This window comes from Ranitomeya variabilis, chromosome 6 (assembly GCF_051348905.1).
Source record: "Ranitomeya variabilis isolate aRanVar5 chromosome 6, aRanVar5.hap1, whole genome shotgun sequence".
NCBI classification, from domain to species: domain Eukaryota; kingdom Metazoa; phylum Chordata; class Amphibia; order Anura; family Dendrobatidae; genus Ranitomeya; species Ranitomeya variabilis.
In genome coordinates, this window is record NC_135237.1 from 227,150,838 (window position 1) to 227,167,162 (window position 16,325).

Genomic DNA, 16,325 nt, shown 5'->3' on the forward strand with positions numbered 1-16,325 from the left:
CCCGGATTTAGGGGTGGGCCCAAGGGGCCTGGGCCCTGGGCCACCCACCAAGCGGGGGCCTCCCACCAATATAGGGATAAATATCTCAAAACATGTAAAATGCTCGTCTCTTTGCTGTGAACCAATTCTAATGATAAGGAACATTTAAGAAAAGAGAAACTATTGAAAGTGAAGGGACCAGGCTATGGTCCTACATCTCAGTGGCTGGCGCAGAGTGGCAGAGTCATGGCACCTGACCTGCGTCAGCATCCACTGACCTGGCTAGCCAGACTTCTTTAGTACCATCCCTGTACCTAATGCTTAGCTTATGGCATACGGCAGCCTTCTCCGATCCCAACAGAAGCTCCTAGGCGCTACCTATTCAGCTATATGATCTCTCCCTCGGGTTAGATCAGATGAGAGTTTGTTCAGCTACCTTTGAGGAAGGAGGTGGAACCACGATGTCGGCACGAGAAGAGGATTCTCTTCGGCAGCACAGCAACAGCCTCTGATTTATACAGCCCGGCAGCAGCCCCTCATATATATATACAGCCCAACAGCAGCTTCTAATATATACATCCCAGCAGCAGCCCCATATATATATATATATATATTATATATATATATATATATATATATATATATATATATATATATATATATATATATATATATATATATATATATATATATATATATATATCCAGCTCAGCAGAAGCCCCTCATATATATATACAGCCCAGCAGAAGCCTCTTATACATATACAGCCAGTACAGCAACAGCCTCTGATATATACAGGTAAACAGCCTCTGATATATACAGCCCAGCAGCAGCTCCTCATATACAGGGGTTGGACCAAATGATGGAAACACCTGGAAACATCAACAAAAGTTAGTTTATTATGATGTAGGTCCACCTTCTGCGGCGATTACAGCTTCAATTCTCTGAGGTATGGATTCATACAAGGTGTGAATTGATTCCAAAGGAATTTTAGCCCATTCTGCAGTTAAAACACCCTCCAGTTCTTTGAGCAACGATGGCTGCGGAAATCGACGTCTAACTTGAATCTCTAAAATCAACCATAAATGCTCAATAATGTTGAGGTCTGGGGATTGTCGGGCCAGATGAGATGCTCAACTTCATTAGAATGTTCCTCGTGCCATGCTTTAACGATTCTAGCTGTATGAATTGGAGCATTATCATCCTGAAAGATGGTGTTCCCCTCCGGGAACAGTGCTTGAACCATTGGATGTACTTGGTCGCCCAAAATGCCTAAATAATCTCGGCTGTTAATTCTTCCATGAAGGGATATCATTGGCCCGGCATATCGCCACGAAATAGCACCCCAGATCATCACAGAACCTCCTCCATGTTTTACGATTGGGAGAAGGCAGTCTGGATGGAATGCTTCTTTTGGCTGCCTCCAAACGTACACTCGGCCGGAGGTCAGAAATAGGGTAAACGATGATTCGTCTGAGAATATCACATGTTTCCACTGCTCGTGGGACCAATTCTGGAGGTTTCTACACCACTCTAAACGCTTGGAAACATTTGTCATTGAGAGCATCGGTTTTCTAATTGCAGCTCTTCCATGGAATCCAGATTTGTGCAGCTCCCGATTAACAGTTTTCGTGGAAACTGGGTTCTGTAAGTGTTCATTGAGCTCAGCAGTGATTTTCGGAGCCGTGGTCTTGCGATCCTCTCTCACAATTCGCTTTAGAGTCCGACGGTCTCTCTCAGTCAACTTTGACTTTCGGCCTGGACCTGTGCTTTGCTGCGGACGTTTACATTCTCTTTCAAACGCAGTCATTACCTTGGAGACAGTACCTCTTGACACTCCAAGCATTTGGGCACTTTCTGTTACACTAGCGCCTGCCATACGAGCACCAACAATTTGGCCTCTTTGAAAATCCGAGAGGTGTGCCATTGGTATCAGGTTCTCATCAATGTTCTTACATTTCTGCAAAACAAGCAGTTACTTTACATACACATATCACATAACACAAATAATCAACTACAAAACATTACCATATGTCACGGTTTGCGTGTTTATAACGTTCGAAGATTATGATGCCAAAACGTTAGGTGTTTCCATTATTTGGTCCAACCCCTGTATATATACAGCCCAGCAGAAGCCCCTCATATGCATACAGCCCAGCAGAAGCTCCTCATATATATATACAGCCCAGCAGAGACCTCTCATACATATACAGCCCAGCAGAAGCATCTGACATATAGAGCCCAGCAGACGCCTCTGACATATACAGCCCAGCAGAAGCCTCTCATATATATACAGCCAAGCAGAAGCCTCTCATACATATAGAGCCCAGCAGAAACCTATGACATATAGAGCCCAGCAGAAGCCTCTCATACATATACAGCCCAGTAGAAGCCTCTGACATATAGAGCCTAGCAGAAGCCTCTGACAAATACAGCCCAGCAGAAGCCTCTCATACATATACAGCCCAACAGAAGCCTCTCATACATATACAGCCCAGCAGAAGCTTCTGACATATAGAGCTCAGCAGAAGCCCCTCATATATATACAGCCCAGCAGAAGACTCTCATACATATACAGTCCAGCAGAAGCCTCTCATACATATACAGCCCAGCAGAAGCCTCTCATACATATACAGCCCAGCAGAAGCCTCTCATACATAGAGCCCAGCAGAAGCCTCTCATACATATAGAGCCCAGCAGAAGCCCTATATATATATATATATATATATATATATATATATATATATATATATATATATATGTATATATATATATATATATATATATATATATATATTGTAAGGTTTCTCTTACTGAGAGTGTTGGGGGACACTCACTTGGCCGCGATATTCAAGCACACGGGCACGGGTTTATAAACAAAGCAGTCCATGCGGTTTATTAAGCCTCATAAACCGGGGTACGCACAGTTCATAACATGAAACACAACAGGCACCAACTGGTGATATTTACTTGCAGCTTCTAACACTTCAGTGTACGGCTTTGCCTCACGGCCACTAACACGCTGGTCTTCCCTTAACCAGTTCCCAAGGGAGACCACACAGTTCACAGAACTTCACAAGCACTACCGGCCTGTACGATACCTGACGGGAGCTCCGGCTCCACCTGCTGACTCCTTGCCAGTCCGCACCTCCGGGTAAGCTGCCTTACAGGGATCACCAACTTGCGTGGCCGGCGCACACTAGTCAGTCCAGACCTCACCGAAGGACTCCAGCTTCCCCAGTTCCACTGTGCACTGCTCGGGATCCGGTCCTCCTACTAGGACCTCCCGCGCTAGCAGGTGCTTTCCAGGAAGCCTCTTCCCAGGCTTCCAACACAGGAACACACCGAGCCCTCAGGAACTCCCTCAGGGATTTTGCACTTGGACCCTTCAGGTCCAAACACTGGAACCACACAGGAACATGTGACCCACACTCTGGTCACGTTATGTACCTGTAACCACACCCACAGTAATGGATCACATGGACTGGTCACGTGATCCTGACATCACTGCAGGTCAATTCTCACGGCTTCAATACAACTCCGTGCACATCCCGGGGAGACCATGCAGCGCCCCCTACCTGTTACAGGGGTTACTGCATCACATATCACATATCCCCCCCTCTGTTCACACCTGTAGGGTTGAACACCTGTCATACACGTGGGATCACGGGATATGTCATGCACGTTGCCTTGCCCTACCTGTCGAGAGAACCGTCTCAGTCGGTTTTGAGCATCACACAGACCCATCCAGTTGTTGAGTTTACCCCGCCCCCAGCATTCAACATGTAGGCCTTGAGCTTTGGCCCTTAAGTTACAGTCTGTCCGTCACACCAAACCTTTAGTCAAGTTTGTCTCTTTACTCGACCTTTCTCTCCAGGGTCGCCACCCACGGTTGGTACGGACATTAGTCCCACTTACAGTCGAGACTAGCAACTGATCAGAGTCTGACCCTCCATCACTACGTCTACTACTGTACATGTCCTTTTTGTTTCCTTTTCGTTGGGAAGAAGGCGGCTGCCACCTTGTGTTCTGCAGCTGTTTATTGACCTGCCGTCTGTACAGTCTCAGCTGCTCTATTTCTCTCAGGTAGGCCACGCAATACTTCAGGAGCATCCGGATATTCGCTAGACTCTCCTTGGACCCGACAACCAGGAATGACACCATTCCATCTTCACCCACCTGGGCCTTGTCTTCAGCCGGAATCCTCAGTCTCTTCACACCTGACACATCCACCATCTCCTGCATCGCTTTTCCAAATCGGCCAATGAGCTTCGCTACCAGAGCTATGGGCACTTGGACTGTGTCCTCTACCAAGCCCAGACGACTGTGAGCTTTCCTGGCTTGCTCCAAACAACGAGTGGCCTCACCATTCTCCCACAGGACCCTCTGCTTCGTGCGGAGGCACCGTAGGTGCATGTCCCTCAGGACAGCCACCCTCTTCACTGTGACTTCCTTAGTAGACAGTACCACCAACTGTTTCGTCTCCAGTGCCCAGTGCACACTAGACGCTTCCACTGCCTTTTTAAAGGCCTCATGCAACCCCCACGCGGGTACATGCATCTTGCGCCTCTACGGGTACATCTATCACGCACTTGAAGAGCGGAGTCTCACTTCCTTCAAGAACAGATGGCTCCTGCCTTGCCATGGACCTTTCCATCAAGACACCTGTCACAACCGGGTGACCTTCTTGTTCTGCTTTTAGCGCCAACTCCTCTTCAGCTTTACTCTCATTACCACTCTGGTACTGGCACGAGAAGTCTGCGACCACCACCTATTTTCCTTGTAGAGGGCCTTTTAGTGCTTCTCTAAGCACTACAATGTCTTCTTTTAGGGTCTGATACACACTTTGCCATCTGAACAGGTGGCCTCTGAGCTCAGAGACTTCCTTCTCTAGCTCATCCACTCTGCGCTCAGCCGCTTGTCTCAGGACCCTTTCTCGTTCGACATGGTCGTTCACCGTCTCTATAACCAATTCCATCTGGCGTCTCCCATCCTCCGGACTGGTGAAACATCCATCACTTGAGGAGGTATTCACTACCGGCACCATCTCTTTGGTGGCCTCCTCCACTTCCGCACCCTCCGACTCTGCACTGTCAGGGTCGGCCCTCTCTTGGGTCTCAGCGGTGACGTCATTAGGTTCATCCCTTTTCCCTGGGACTTCAGAGTTCTTCATACACCCCAGGTCCTCAGCCTCTTCCCAGGCTTCCAACACAGGAACACACCGAGCCCTCAGGAACTCCCTCAGGGATTTTGCACTTGGACCCTTCAGGTCCAAACACTGGAACCACACAGGAACATGTGACCCACACTCTGGTCACGTTATGTACCTGTAACCACACCCACAGTAATGGATCACATGGACTGGTCACGTGATCCTGACATCACTGCAGGTCAATTCTCACGGCTTCAATACAACTCCGTGCACATCCCGGGGAGACCATGCAGCGCCCCCTACCTGTTACAGGGGTTACTGCATCACATATCACAATATATATATACACACAGCTCAGCGGAAGCCCTATATATAGATCATACATATACAGCCCAGCAGAAGCCTCTCATACATAGAGCCCAGCAGAAGCCTCTCATACATATAGAGCCCAGCAGAAGCCCCTCATGCATATACAATCCAGCAGAAGCCTCTCATACATAGAGCCCAGCAGAAGCCTCTCATACATATAGAGCCCAGCAGAAGCCCCTCATGCATATACAATCTAGCAGAAGCCTCTCATACATATACAGCCCAGCCTTCTACAATATACATAGATACATATGTACATATTTTAATCTTTAACGCCCTTTCAGGACTTCAAGGGCTGACAAGGTCAGTTATACTGCGTGAATTGGACTTTAGTGACATCATTAGTGATTTTGCAGAATGAAAATCAAGGAAAGTGCTCAGATTGTAAAAAATGAATGATTTTACTTGAATTACTCTGCATAAATGATTTTTGTAAATAAACTTGTGTTCGTTTCATTTTGTGTTTTTGCATTACATATTGCAGCACCTTGAAAAATAGGCCACCCTCCAAAATGGGCCCCGGGCCACCCACCTCTTAAATCCGGCCCTGATCCGGAGTGATCATGGGTCTCTTGGCTGCATCTCTGATCAGTCTTCTCCTTGCTTGAGATGAAAGTTTAGAGGGACGAGCAGGTCTTGGTAGATTTGCAGTGGTATGATACTCCTTCCATTTCAATACGATCGCTTGCACAATACTCCTTGGGATGTTTAAAGTTTTGGAAATCATTTTGTATCCAAATCAGGTTTAAACTTCTCCACTACAGTATCATGGACCTGCCTGTTGTGTTCCTTGGTCTTCATGATGCTCTCTGTACTTCAAACAGAACCCTGAGACTATCACAGAGCAGGTGCATTTATACGGAGACTTGATTACACACAGGTGGATTATATTTATCAACATTAGGCATTTAGGACAACAGTGGATCATTCAGAGATCCACAATGAACTTCTGGAGTGAGTTTGCTGCACTGAAAGTAAAGGAGCCGAATAATATTGCAAGTCCCACTTTTCAGTTTTTGAATTTCCACAAAAATTTAAAATAACCAATAAATTTCGTTCAACTTCACAATTATGTCCCACTTGTTGATTCTTCACCAAAAATTTACATTTGGTATCTTTATGTTTGTAGCATGATATGTGGGGAAAGGATGAAAAGTTCCAGGGGGCCGAATACTTTCGCAAGGCACTGTTAATGCCGCAGAATGCCAATAAGGATCACCGTCTGTGTCAGTCACAGGGCTCACTGGTGAAATCGGTCTCCTGAGGCCTCTCTCAGGGCTTGAGAGCCTGGATGTATTGGGATCCGCAAAGATCAGCAGGAGCTCCGTGAAGCGCGTCCTGCTCTGCTGGCGGCCATCTAGGAACCTCCATAAACCATTTTAACATTGACTGCATTGTTCCCTATATATTTATTTGTTTGCTACCAATAGAAAACCACTTTGGTACAAAACATTGGACATAAAAAAACAAAAACATTGGACCAACATGTACTGAAATATCAAATGTCTTTGTAGAAATCTTCTTTCTTCAGCTCTTCTTAGACCACACACCTACTGGGTCTCTGGTGCAGGGAAGCAAGGAGATTTATTGTGCCCTCATCACTAAAAGCCTAATGCCAAGAACAGACTCACAAAAGTAATCTGTCCCTGCCCTTTATGACATTAACCCCTCGATTCGCCAAAGCAATGGGTGAGGGGAGTACAGGTGTCCATGGCTGAACATAAGAGTCCCTTCATCCTGTATAGCTAGTATAGTTAGTTTTCACCTCTCTTGTCATCAGCTGGCGGTTCTGAGGTTCACCCTGGTGATGGTCTAGAAGCATCTGGGCTCGGTCTCATTGCTCAATTGGACATTTGCAGCATATGCACAGATACAGCCTGCTCTGTGGGAAATTGAAAATCAAACTTGAAAAAGTCCAAAATCCTGGCAGAGGTAAACTCAGTCCAAAGCAACAGTCCAAGATAAATTAGCTTGGTCCATGATAACTCAGTCCAGTGACCCACTTTAAATTATGTGGTATTGAGAAGGTGCAAAAACCGCATAGTGGAGGAAATTTACAACAGAAACTGTTAAATCGTCACTCTTATTGGATATTCATGCTTGAGACTCATGTTCCACATGGTCTCAATGCGAGACAGGATTTAATTGAACGCTATTGAGAATTTTTCTTATATGCTATGAGAAACTGGATTTTTTTATTATCGAAAAATGTTTATAATGTGTCCTATTTTGGAGGCGTTGTCCTTATATTGTTTTCTAACGTCATTAGTATATACACATATGTTTTTAATTGTTTGTCCAATCACAATTGTAACCATAATATACAAGTGTGTTTTTTTTTCTATAAGGGCTCCTTCTCACTTGTGAGAAATACGTCCGAGTCTCGCAGGTTAAAACCCTGCTCTGGCGCCAGCACTCCAGAGTGGAGCGTGCAGCTCCATGTATTGCTGTGCGGCCGCACGCTCCACTCTGGAGTGCCGGCCCCAGAGCAGGGTTTTAACCTGCAGACCATGAGTAAGACTTTAGGTTGAAACGCATCGATCTCCTTCGCTGGTGTGCCCAATGCGTTATATGCATACTGTTTGTCACGCTCAAAGCCCTGACTGGTGGGCGTGAGCTCGGGGGGTTTGTGGCCCCACTGTGCCACGAACCAGACTACCCTGGAAGGGGCGTGACTATGACAGCTGCCTTGGTCTTCGCTGGAGCCTCTGATGGTGAGGTCAGGCTTGTGCGGCAGGCAGCTGCCAGGTGCTACTCCAGGGTGGTTTCTGGCTGTGGCTGCTGATCCAACTTGGGAAACAGGAACACCAGGATTGGTGCAGGCATCAGGCAGGACTGGCAGATGAGCACGGCTGAAACTTGGAGGAGACACAGGGCAGGCAGGCACGGCTGAGACACAGGGCAGGAAGGCACGGCTGAGACACAGGGCAGGCAGGCACGGCTGAGACACAGGGCAGGCAGGCACGGCTGAGACGCAGGGCAAGCTGGTACAGCTGAGACACAGGGCAGGCAGGCACGGCTGAGACACAGGGCAGGCAGGCACAGCTGAGACACAGGGCAGGCAGGCATGGCTGAGACAGGGCATGCTGGTACGGCTGAGACACAGGGCAGGCTGGTGTGGTGTATGAAGGAACAGGTAGAGACCTGTTCACACAGGAGATGCAGGTACAGATACAAGCAGGAAGGAATGAAGTGTGAAGTAACAGGTTGGGACCTGTTCACACAGGAGGTGCAGGTATGGATACAAGCAGGAAGGAATGAAGTGTGAAGGAATAGGTTGGACCTGTTCACACAGAAAGAGAACCGCAAGGCTGCGGATAGGAGCTTTAAAGCAGCAAGAGATATTGCAGCAACAGAAGCTAAGCAGAGCAGAACCATAAGGAATGCGGAGAGGAGCTGCAGTTAGACTTCTGCAGAAGCAGTAGCTAAGGCTGGTTTCACACTTGCGTTTTTATCTGCATGCGTTTTTAAAAAAACACATGTGTGAAAAAACGCATGTAAACGCGGTAAAACGCATGCGTTTTTTAGACGCATGCGTTTTTATAGAAAACCACAAGAAAACAAGAAAAAACCAAAAAACCCTAACCCTACCCCTAGCCCTAACCCTACCCCTAACCCTACCCCTAACCCTACCCCTAACCCTACCCCTAACCTGAAATGCGTGGCACTGAAATACGTTTATATATGTATATACGTATATAAGTGCCACGTATTTAAGTGTCACGTAAGTGCCACATATTTAAGTGCCACGTATATAAGTGCCATGTATTTAAGTGCCACGTATAAGTGCCACATATTTCACGTAAATGCCACAATATTTCAGTGCCACACATTTAACCCTACACTTAACCCTACCCTAAATACGTGGCACTGAAATACGTGGCACTGAAATATTATGGCACTTAAATGCGTGGCACTGAAATATCGTGGCACTGAAATATCGTGGCACTGAAATATGTGGCACTGAAATATCGTGGCACTGAAATATTGTGGCACTGAAATATTGTGGCACTGAAATACGTGGCACTGAAATACGTGGCACTGAAATACGTGGCACTATGACTGTCAGAAAATGTTCATTAAACGGTTAGGGGTGAGGTTAGGGGTAGGGTTTGGATCCCTTTATCACCTTGATGGTGGTGGGTGACTTTTCAGTGTGTATTCTGTTTTTTTCCAATAAAAACGCATGTGTTTTTAACGCAAAGAAACGCATGTGCTTAAAAACGCATGCGTTTACATAGACAGCAATGCATTTTTTGCCGCGAAAAAACGCATGTGTTTTTTCGCGGCAAAAAAACGCGCAAGAAAATACTGCAGGTAGCATTTCTGAAAATGAACGCATGCAGAAAAAAACCGCATGCGTTTGAAAACGCGACCAAACGCGTACAAAAAAACGCATGCGTTTTCAATGTTAAATATAGGGAAAAAAAATGCATGCATTTTTTGTGCAAAAAACGCTGCAGACAAAAACGCAAGTGTGAAACCACCCTAAGCAGAGTGGAACCGCAAGGAATGTGGAGAGGAGCTGCAGTAAGATTTCTGCAGAAGCTAAGCAGAGCGGAACCGCAAGGAATGCAGAGAGGAGCTGCAGCAATAGATTTCTGCTGCAGCAGGAGAGGAGCAGAGTAGAGCGGAGCAGAACCGCAGGAGTGTGGAGCAGAGGTAAAGCTGCAAGAGAGTAGAGCACAGGCAAAGTCACAAGGGTTCAGAGCAGGCAGAGCCGCAAGAGTGCGGAGCATAAGCAAACAGAGAGGACACAAGGAAAAACACAACAGGGAAATAAGCCACAGACAAGGAGACAAAGGTAGGACAAAGTTCAGACAAGGTAATAGAACAAGACAAGGTATAAGAACAAAGACACAGGGACCAGGATATTCTGCCTCCTGGAGGGCAGACAGACAGGTACAAGGCAAAGCAAGGAGAACAGCCTTCAGAGAAGGCAAGACACAAAGCAAGACCAGGCAGCTGAAAAGCAAAACACAAACTGAGTTAACACATTGCACAGGCACAGTCCACAGGGTGAAGCTGCTCTAAATACTGGAGGCCTCTTGGTAATTGGTCAGGAACAGATTAGACAGGTGCGCCGTGATTCTATAAGAACCAGAGAGTTCTGGCGCAGCCCCTCTATGCACACAGCCAGGAAGCATGCAGAGACAAGGCAGAAAGCAAGAGACACAGAGCATGGAACCGACAGCAGACAGAGACCACAACATGACCTGGAGCAGTGGGTAAGATGGTGTGTGACAGATGGGAGGCCATGTAGTGATGCCGACAGAGTTGTTACACTGTTTTTTTGCATTTTTAAGAAGGTTGTTCAATAAAGACATGTGAAAGATTTGTTTTAGCCACCATCGTTTCCAGCTGGATAATTTCCTCTTCTCCTGATTCATTGTGGCTGCTCACCACGATCTCTACTGGTTGGCTTGGGGAAAGCATTTGAATACAGGTAAGCTGACTTTATTTTCTTTCCTATAATTCCAGTTCTGACACCACTTTGTTTTGTAACGGATTCAAAGGATTGTAATGAATAAGAAAATGCTCGCGAGAATTGAATTTAATTAAATTGATTTACTTAATAAATAATAAGAAATAAACAGTCACTAAAAGCAGTAAAATAACGTTATTCATATATTACATTATTATGGTAGAAGTCATCATGCTGTCTCTGTCTACCCCATCTCTCTTGCATGTGTCCTCCCCTCTAAGGCTCCAGTAATCTTTTATATGTTAAACTCTCCTTCCAGTGAGAAACCCCCTTAGGCCAAACAGATAAGATTTCACCACATGACATGCCTGGGGACTTAACAACCTCCAATTAACATATATAGGATAAACATCTCCTGTGAAAGTTCTAATCAGGTAACTCTCATCTGTGATCAAAAGACTCCTTAAGGCTAAAGGTACCTTCACACGAAGCGACGCTGCAGCGATAGCGACAACGATGTCGATCGCTGCAGCGTCGCTGTTTGGTCGCTGGAGAGCTGTCACACAGACCGCTCTCCAGCGATCAACTATGCCGAGGTCCCCTGGTAACCAGGGTAAACATCGGGTAACTAAGCGCAGGGCCGCGCTTAGTAACCCGATGTTTACCCTGGTTACCAGCGTAAAATCTAAAAAAAACAAACAGCACATACTTACATTCACGTCCCCCTGCGTCCACTTCCTGACTGACTGAGCGCCGTACAGTGAGAGCAGAGCGGTGACGTCACCGCTGTGCTGCTTTCACTTTCACTTTGCGGCGCTGAGTCAGAGGAGGAAGCAGACTGCAGGGGACGCAATGTGAGTATGTACTGTTTGTTTTTTTTACTTTTACGCTAGTAACCAGGGTAAACATCGGGTTACTAAGCGCGGCCCTGCGCTTAGTAACCCGATGTTTACCCTGGTTACCAGTGTAAAATATCGCTGGTATCGTTGCTTTTGCTTTCAAACACAACGATACACAGCGATCGGACGACCAAATAAAGTTCTGGACTTTATTCAGCGACCAGCGACATCACAGCAGGATCCTGATCGCTGCTGCGTGTCAAACGAAACGATATCGCTAGCGAGGACGCTGCAACGTCACGGATTGCTAGCGATATCGTTATAATGTCGTTTCGTGTGAAGGTACCTTAAGTTCACACGTTGCAGAATTGCCGCGAAAATTTCCGCGACAATTCTGCGCCTCCTGCCGCGGGTATATCACATGCAGAATTAGCATGCATATACCCGCAGAAAACTAGCGTTTTGCAAGCATAATTAGCTTGCAGAATGATAGAGTTTTCCAAGCGATCTGTAGCATCGCTTGGAAAACTGACTGACAGGTTGGTCACACTTGTCAAACATAGTGTTTGACAAGTGTGGCCAACTTTTTACTATAGATGCAGCCTATGCAGCAACTATAGTAAAAGATCGAATGTTTAAAAATAATTAAAAAAATAAAAAACATGGTTATACTCACCTGCAGACCTCAGCGGCGTCCGTTCCTATAGCTGGAGTGCAGTGAAGGGCCTGCGATGACGTCACTGTCTTGTGATTGGTCATGTGAGTCACATGAGCGGTCACGCGACCAATCACAAAACAGTGACGTCATCACAGGTCCTGAACCACATCATCTATAGGAACGGAAGAGAGATCATGCACTGGAGAGGCGGGAACACTTTGGGGGCCATCAGAGGGTGAGTATAGGATTATTTTTTATTTTAATTCTTTATTTTTTACCAAATATATGGTGCCCAGTCCGTGGAGGAGAGTCTCCTCTCCTCCACCCTGGGTACCAACCGCACATGATCTGCTTGCTTCCCGCATGGTGTGCACAGCCCCGTGCAGGAAGTAAGCAGATCAATGCACTCCTATGGGTGCAGAATCGCCGCGATTCCGCAATTTTAATGAACATGCTGCGTTTTTTTCTGGAATGCGATTCCGCTCAGGAAAAAAATGCAGCATGTGCACAAAAAATGCAGAATGCATTCTATTACATAGGATGCTTAATGTAAGCGTTTATTTTCACGGTTTTATAGCGTTTTTATAGCGAAAAACCGCGAAAAAAACGCGAAAAATATGCTACGTGTGCACACAGCCTTAGAAGATAAGTGTAAATGACCAGGTCATTTACAATCTTTTGTTAGATAAATATCAAGATTGTAACAAAAACCAGTTATATGCTCTCATTGGGTGTAAAACATTTCAGTATTAATTACCTTCTGCGAACTCCTTGAAAAGATATACTGTGTATATTACATATTAAACTGATTGAAACCATATCAATATCTCAATAATTAGTATTAATTAATTGGCGTGTTGAAACCATTAAAAACTAACTCTTACTACACAGGTATCTACGAACTTGTAATGAATTGGAGAATCATAATGGCAGAGTTTTAGCATATAGTGAACATGGTATAAAAAAAAAGAAAAAACAATAATTGTGGAATTCAGTTTTCTTTTGCAAATTCATTCCACTTAGAATTTTTTCTCCCTGTTTTCCAGTACATGATATGGTAAAATCTATGATGTTGTTCAAAAGTAAAACTCGTCCCACAAAAAACAAGCTCTCACATGGCCATATTGACAGAAAAATAAAAAAAAAGTTATGGCTCTGGGAAGAAGGGGAGCAAAAAATGGAAAAGCAAAAAACAGAAATACCACTGGTGAGAGACTGTTTGTGCTTTGGGGAGGCCTGTAATATGCCAGAGCACGGGCATATCATTAGCTGCAAACTTCTAACACTGATTACACAGGAACCACATGACAAATTTCTTCAACACAGGTATCATTTTAATCAGTTTAACAGTGGCAACATAACAATGCCTGTAGTTTATTTAACAAAATCCTGCTGACAGGTTTGCTTTTAACTAAATGTTTGGCGCCGCTATAAAATAATAAAGCCCATACTCACCTCTCGTGCCGGAGCCATTCTCACTCTCCCCGAGGCTGTAATGCGGTGTTGTGACATGTGACACCAGCACCCAATCAGCGCTGGCATCACTGTCTCCACCTTTGGACAAATTGAACATGAAGAGGAAGACATGGCTGCAGCTCATTCCGACTTCCTCTTCATGTTCAGTTTGTCCGATGGGGTAGACAGTGATGCCATCACAACAGTGCATCACAGCTTCGGAGGAGAGAGCGTGTACCGACACTGCAGGAACGGCACAGGCACGGGAGGTGAGTATAGGATTTATTATTTTATCGGGGCCAAACATTTACCGTAGTTTAAGAAGGACTTGTCCTTGTAGTGAACAACCCCTTTAAGGAATCCTAGACAAAATCTGTTTTTGCAAACCTGGAAAAAATTATGAATATTAACCAATAACAGGTTTGAACTCAAAATTAGTCATCAAGAGATAAGTAACAAATTAGAATTGGTTTTCCTTTATAATCTTGTTGTTTTGATTTTTTTCAACTGCAGAGAGGATTGATAAGTATAATACACCACACATGATCTACTTCTTAAAGCAGAACAAAGGATAAAGCATCCTAAAATTCAACATGCCTGTTGCTCATTTTCTTTGGCTACAGATGTACTGCTGTACACATATACTACTAGATTTTTGGATTGATATAAAATAAATATGCAAAGCCAGTTTTAGTGCCAAAAACGTCTAAAATTAAGAAACATGGAACAAGATAAAATAATCAAAACATTCCTAGGATATTATTCATAAATCACATACCTTATCAGCATCTTGTTCAAATAGTCTAAGTTGAAAGCATTGGTCTAATTTTAGCTTTCGATGGTGCCAAACTTGATGTAGATGTTGCCTTGTGGAATGTAGTCTATCAAGCATTGTTGATACTTTAGGTAAAAAATTCTGAAGGTCAGCATTGCCAGAGCTAAAAGTCTTTTTTGGAAAACTTTCACTGTTTTGTATCCTTTCCATGAGTTTTTGGCCTTCAATATCAAGGTCTTCAATTGGGGCTTTAGTAACCCTTTTTTTTAATTGACAATGAAAATCAATCATGTTTCGAGCACTTTCTAAATCCTGAGGCAGTTCTTTATTACCAAGCATCTCTTGTAGCTCTTCAAGTCGCAAAAGCATATGAGATGCTTTGCCAATGAAGTCTTCAAGTGACAACCGAATTGCTATCCATTCTTCATGGTTATACTCCAAGCTACCATCAAATTCGTATGTTAACTGAGAAGGATCAACAACTTTGGTAAGACCTTCTAAAGATACCATATTGGTCTGAGGAAGGAAAAAAACAATTAAAATCTGTCTAATAAACAGTAACTTGTTCAACATAGAAGTGAGCACTGTTTTCTAGTCTTACAAAATGATCTGTTCAACTTAATTTTGCATTTTATTGGTTAAAAGATCATGCAGCACTTTTATACCGTGATCAAGGCTCTTGCAGAAACAGAGCATAAGATGTTGGTGTGCAGGGTCTAACTTTTTTTTACAATCTTGTATGTCTTTGTTCTAGATTTATGACATACAGACTTATAACAGTTTGCTAAAATATACGCAAAACTAAATCAACACTTTGCTTTTCTTTTAACAGCTGCACAGAATGCTAAAATTCAAGAAAAAATAAGCGATCAATAACTATAAAATGAAAAGTCGAAGAAATAGGTAATTTATTGTACCATGTTACGACTGCAAAGGTTGCCAATCTGAAAACGAACTAAAGATTTGTATAGCCATTTGTGACAATTTCCACCTCTGTACTTTCTGTGCTGTCACTCCTAATGAATCATGCAGACAACTGCATAAATCAGAAAAGTGATATCTGTTTTGAGTGATAGCACTCGTCCCATAGACACTATGTTCCAAATTATTATGCAAATGACATTTTTCTCTGATTTTCCTAAATGGTTGGTGCAAATGACAGTCAGTCTAATAAAAGTAATCACCCATTAGAGTATACATCGAATTTTATTGAATAAACCTCAAAATGATAACAGTATAATCTCCAAAATGAATAAAAACTTAAAATGCACTGTTCCAAATTATTAAGCACAGTAGAATTTCTAAACATTTGATATGTTTTAAAGAACTGAAAATGCTCATTTGTGGAATTTGCAGCATTAGGAGGTCACATTCACTGAACAAAAAGCTATTTCACTCCAAAACATCCTAACAGGCCAAGTTACATGTTAACATAGGACAATTCTCTGATATCACCTTCACAATTCTTGCATCCATTGAACTTGTAAGCTTTTGGAGAGTTTCTGCTTGTATTTATTTGCATGAAGTTAGTATAGCCTCCCAGAGCTGCTGTTTTGATGTGAACTGCCTCCCACCCTCATAGATCTTTTGCTTGATGATACTCCAAAAGGTTATCTATAGGGTTGAGGACAGGGGAAGATGGTGGCCACACCATGAGTTTATCTCCTTTTATG

The 16,325-nt window shown here is 44.1% G+C and overlaps 1 protein-coding gene across 1 annotated transcript in view; it reads right to left on the reverse strand.

Annotated features, from left to right (window-relative positions):
- TRIO (trio Rho guanine nucleotide exchange factor) overlaps positions 1 to 16,325 on the reverse strand; it is a 3,555,343-nt gene that overhangs the window by 3,057,868 nt on the left and 481,150 nt on the right. Inside the window, 1 exon segment of the mRNA XM_077269474.1 lies at positions 14,656 to 15,168. Coding sequence (XP_077125589.1) covers positions 14,656 to 15,168 — 513 coding nt within the window.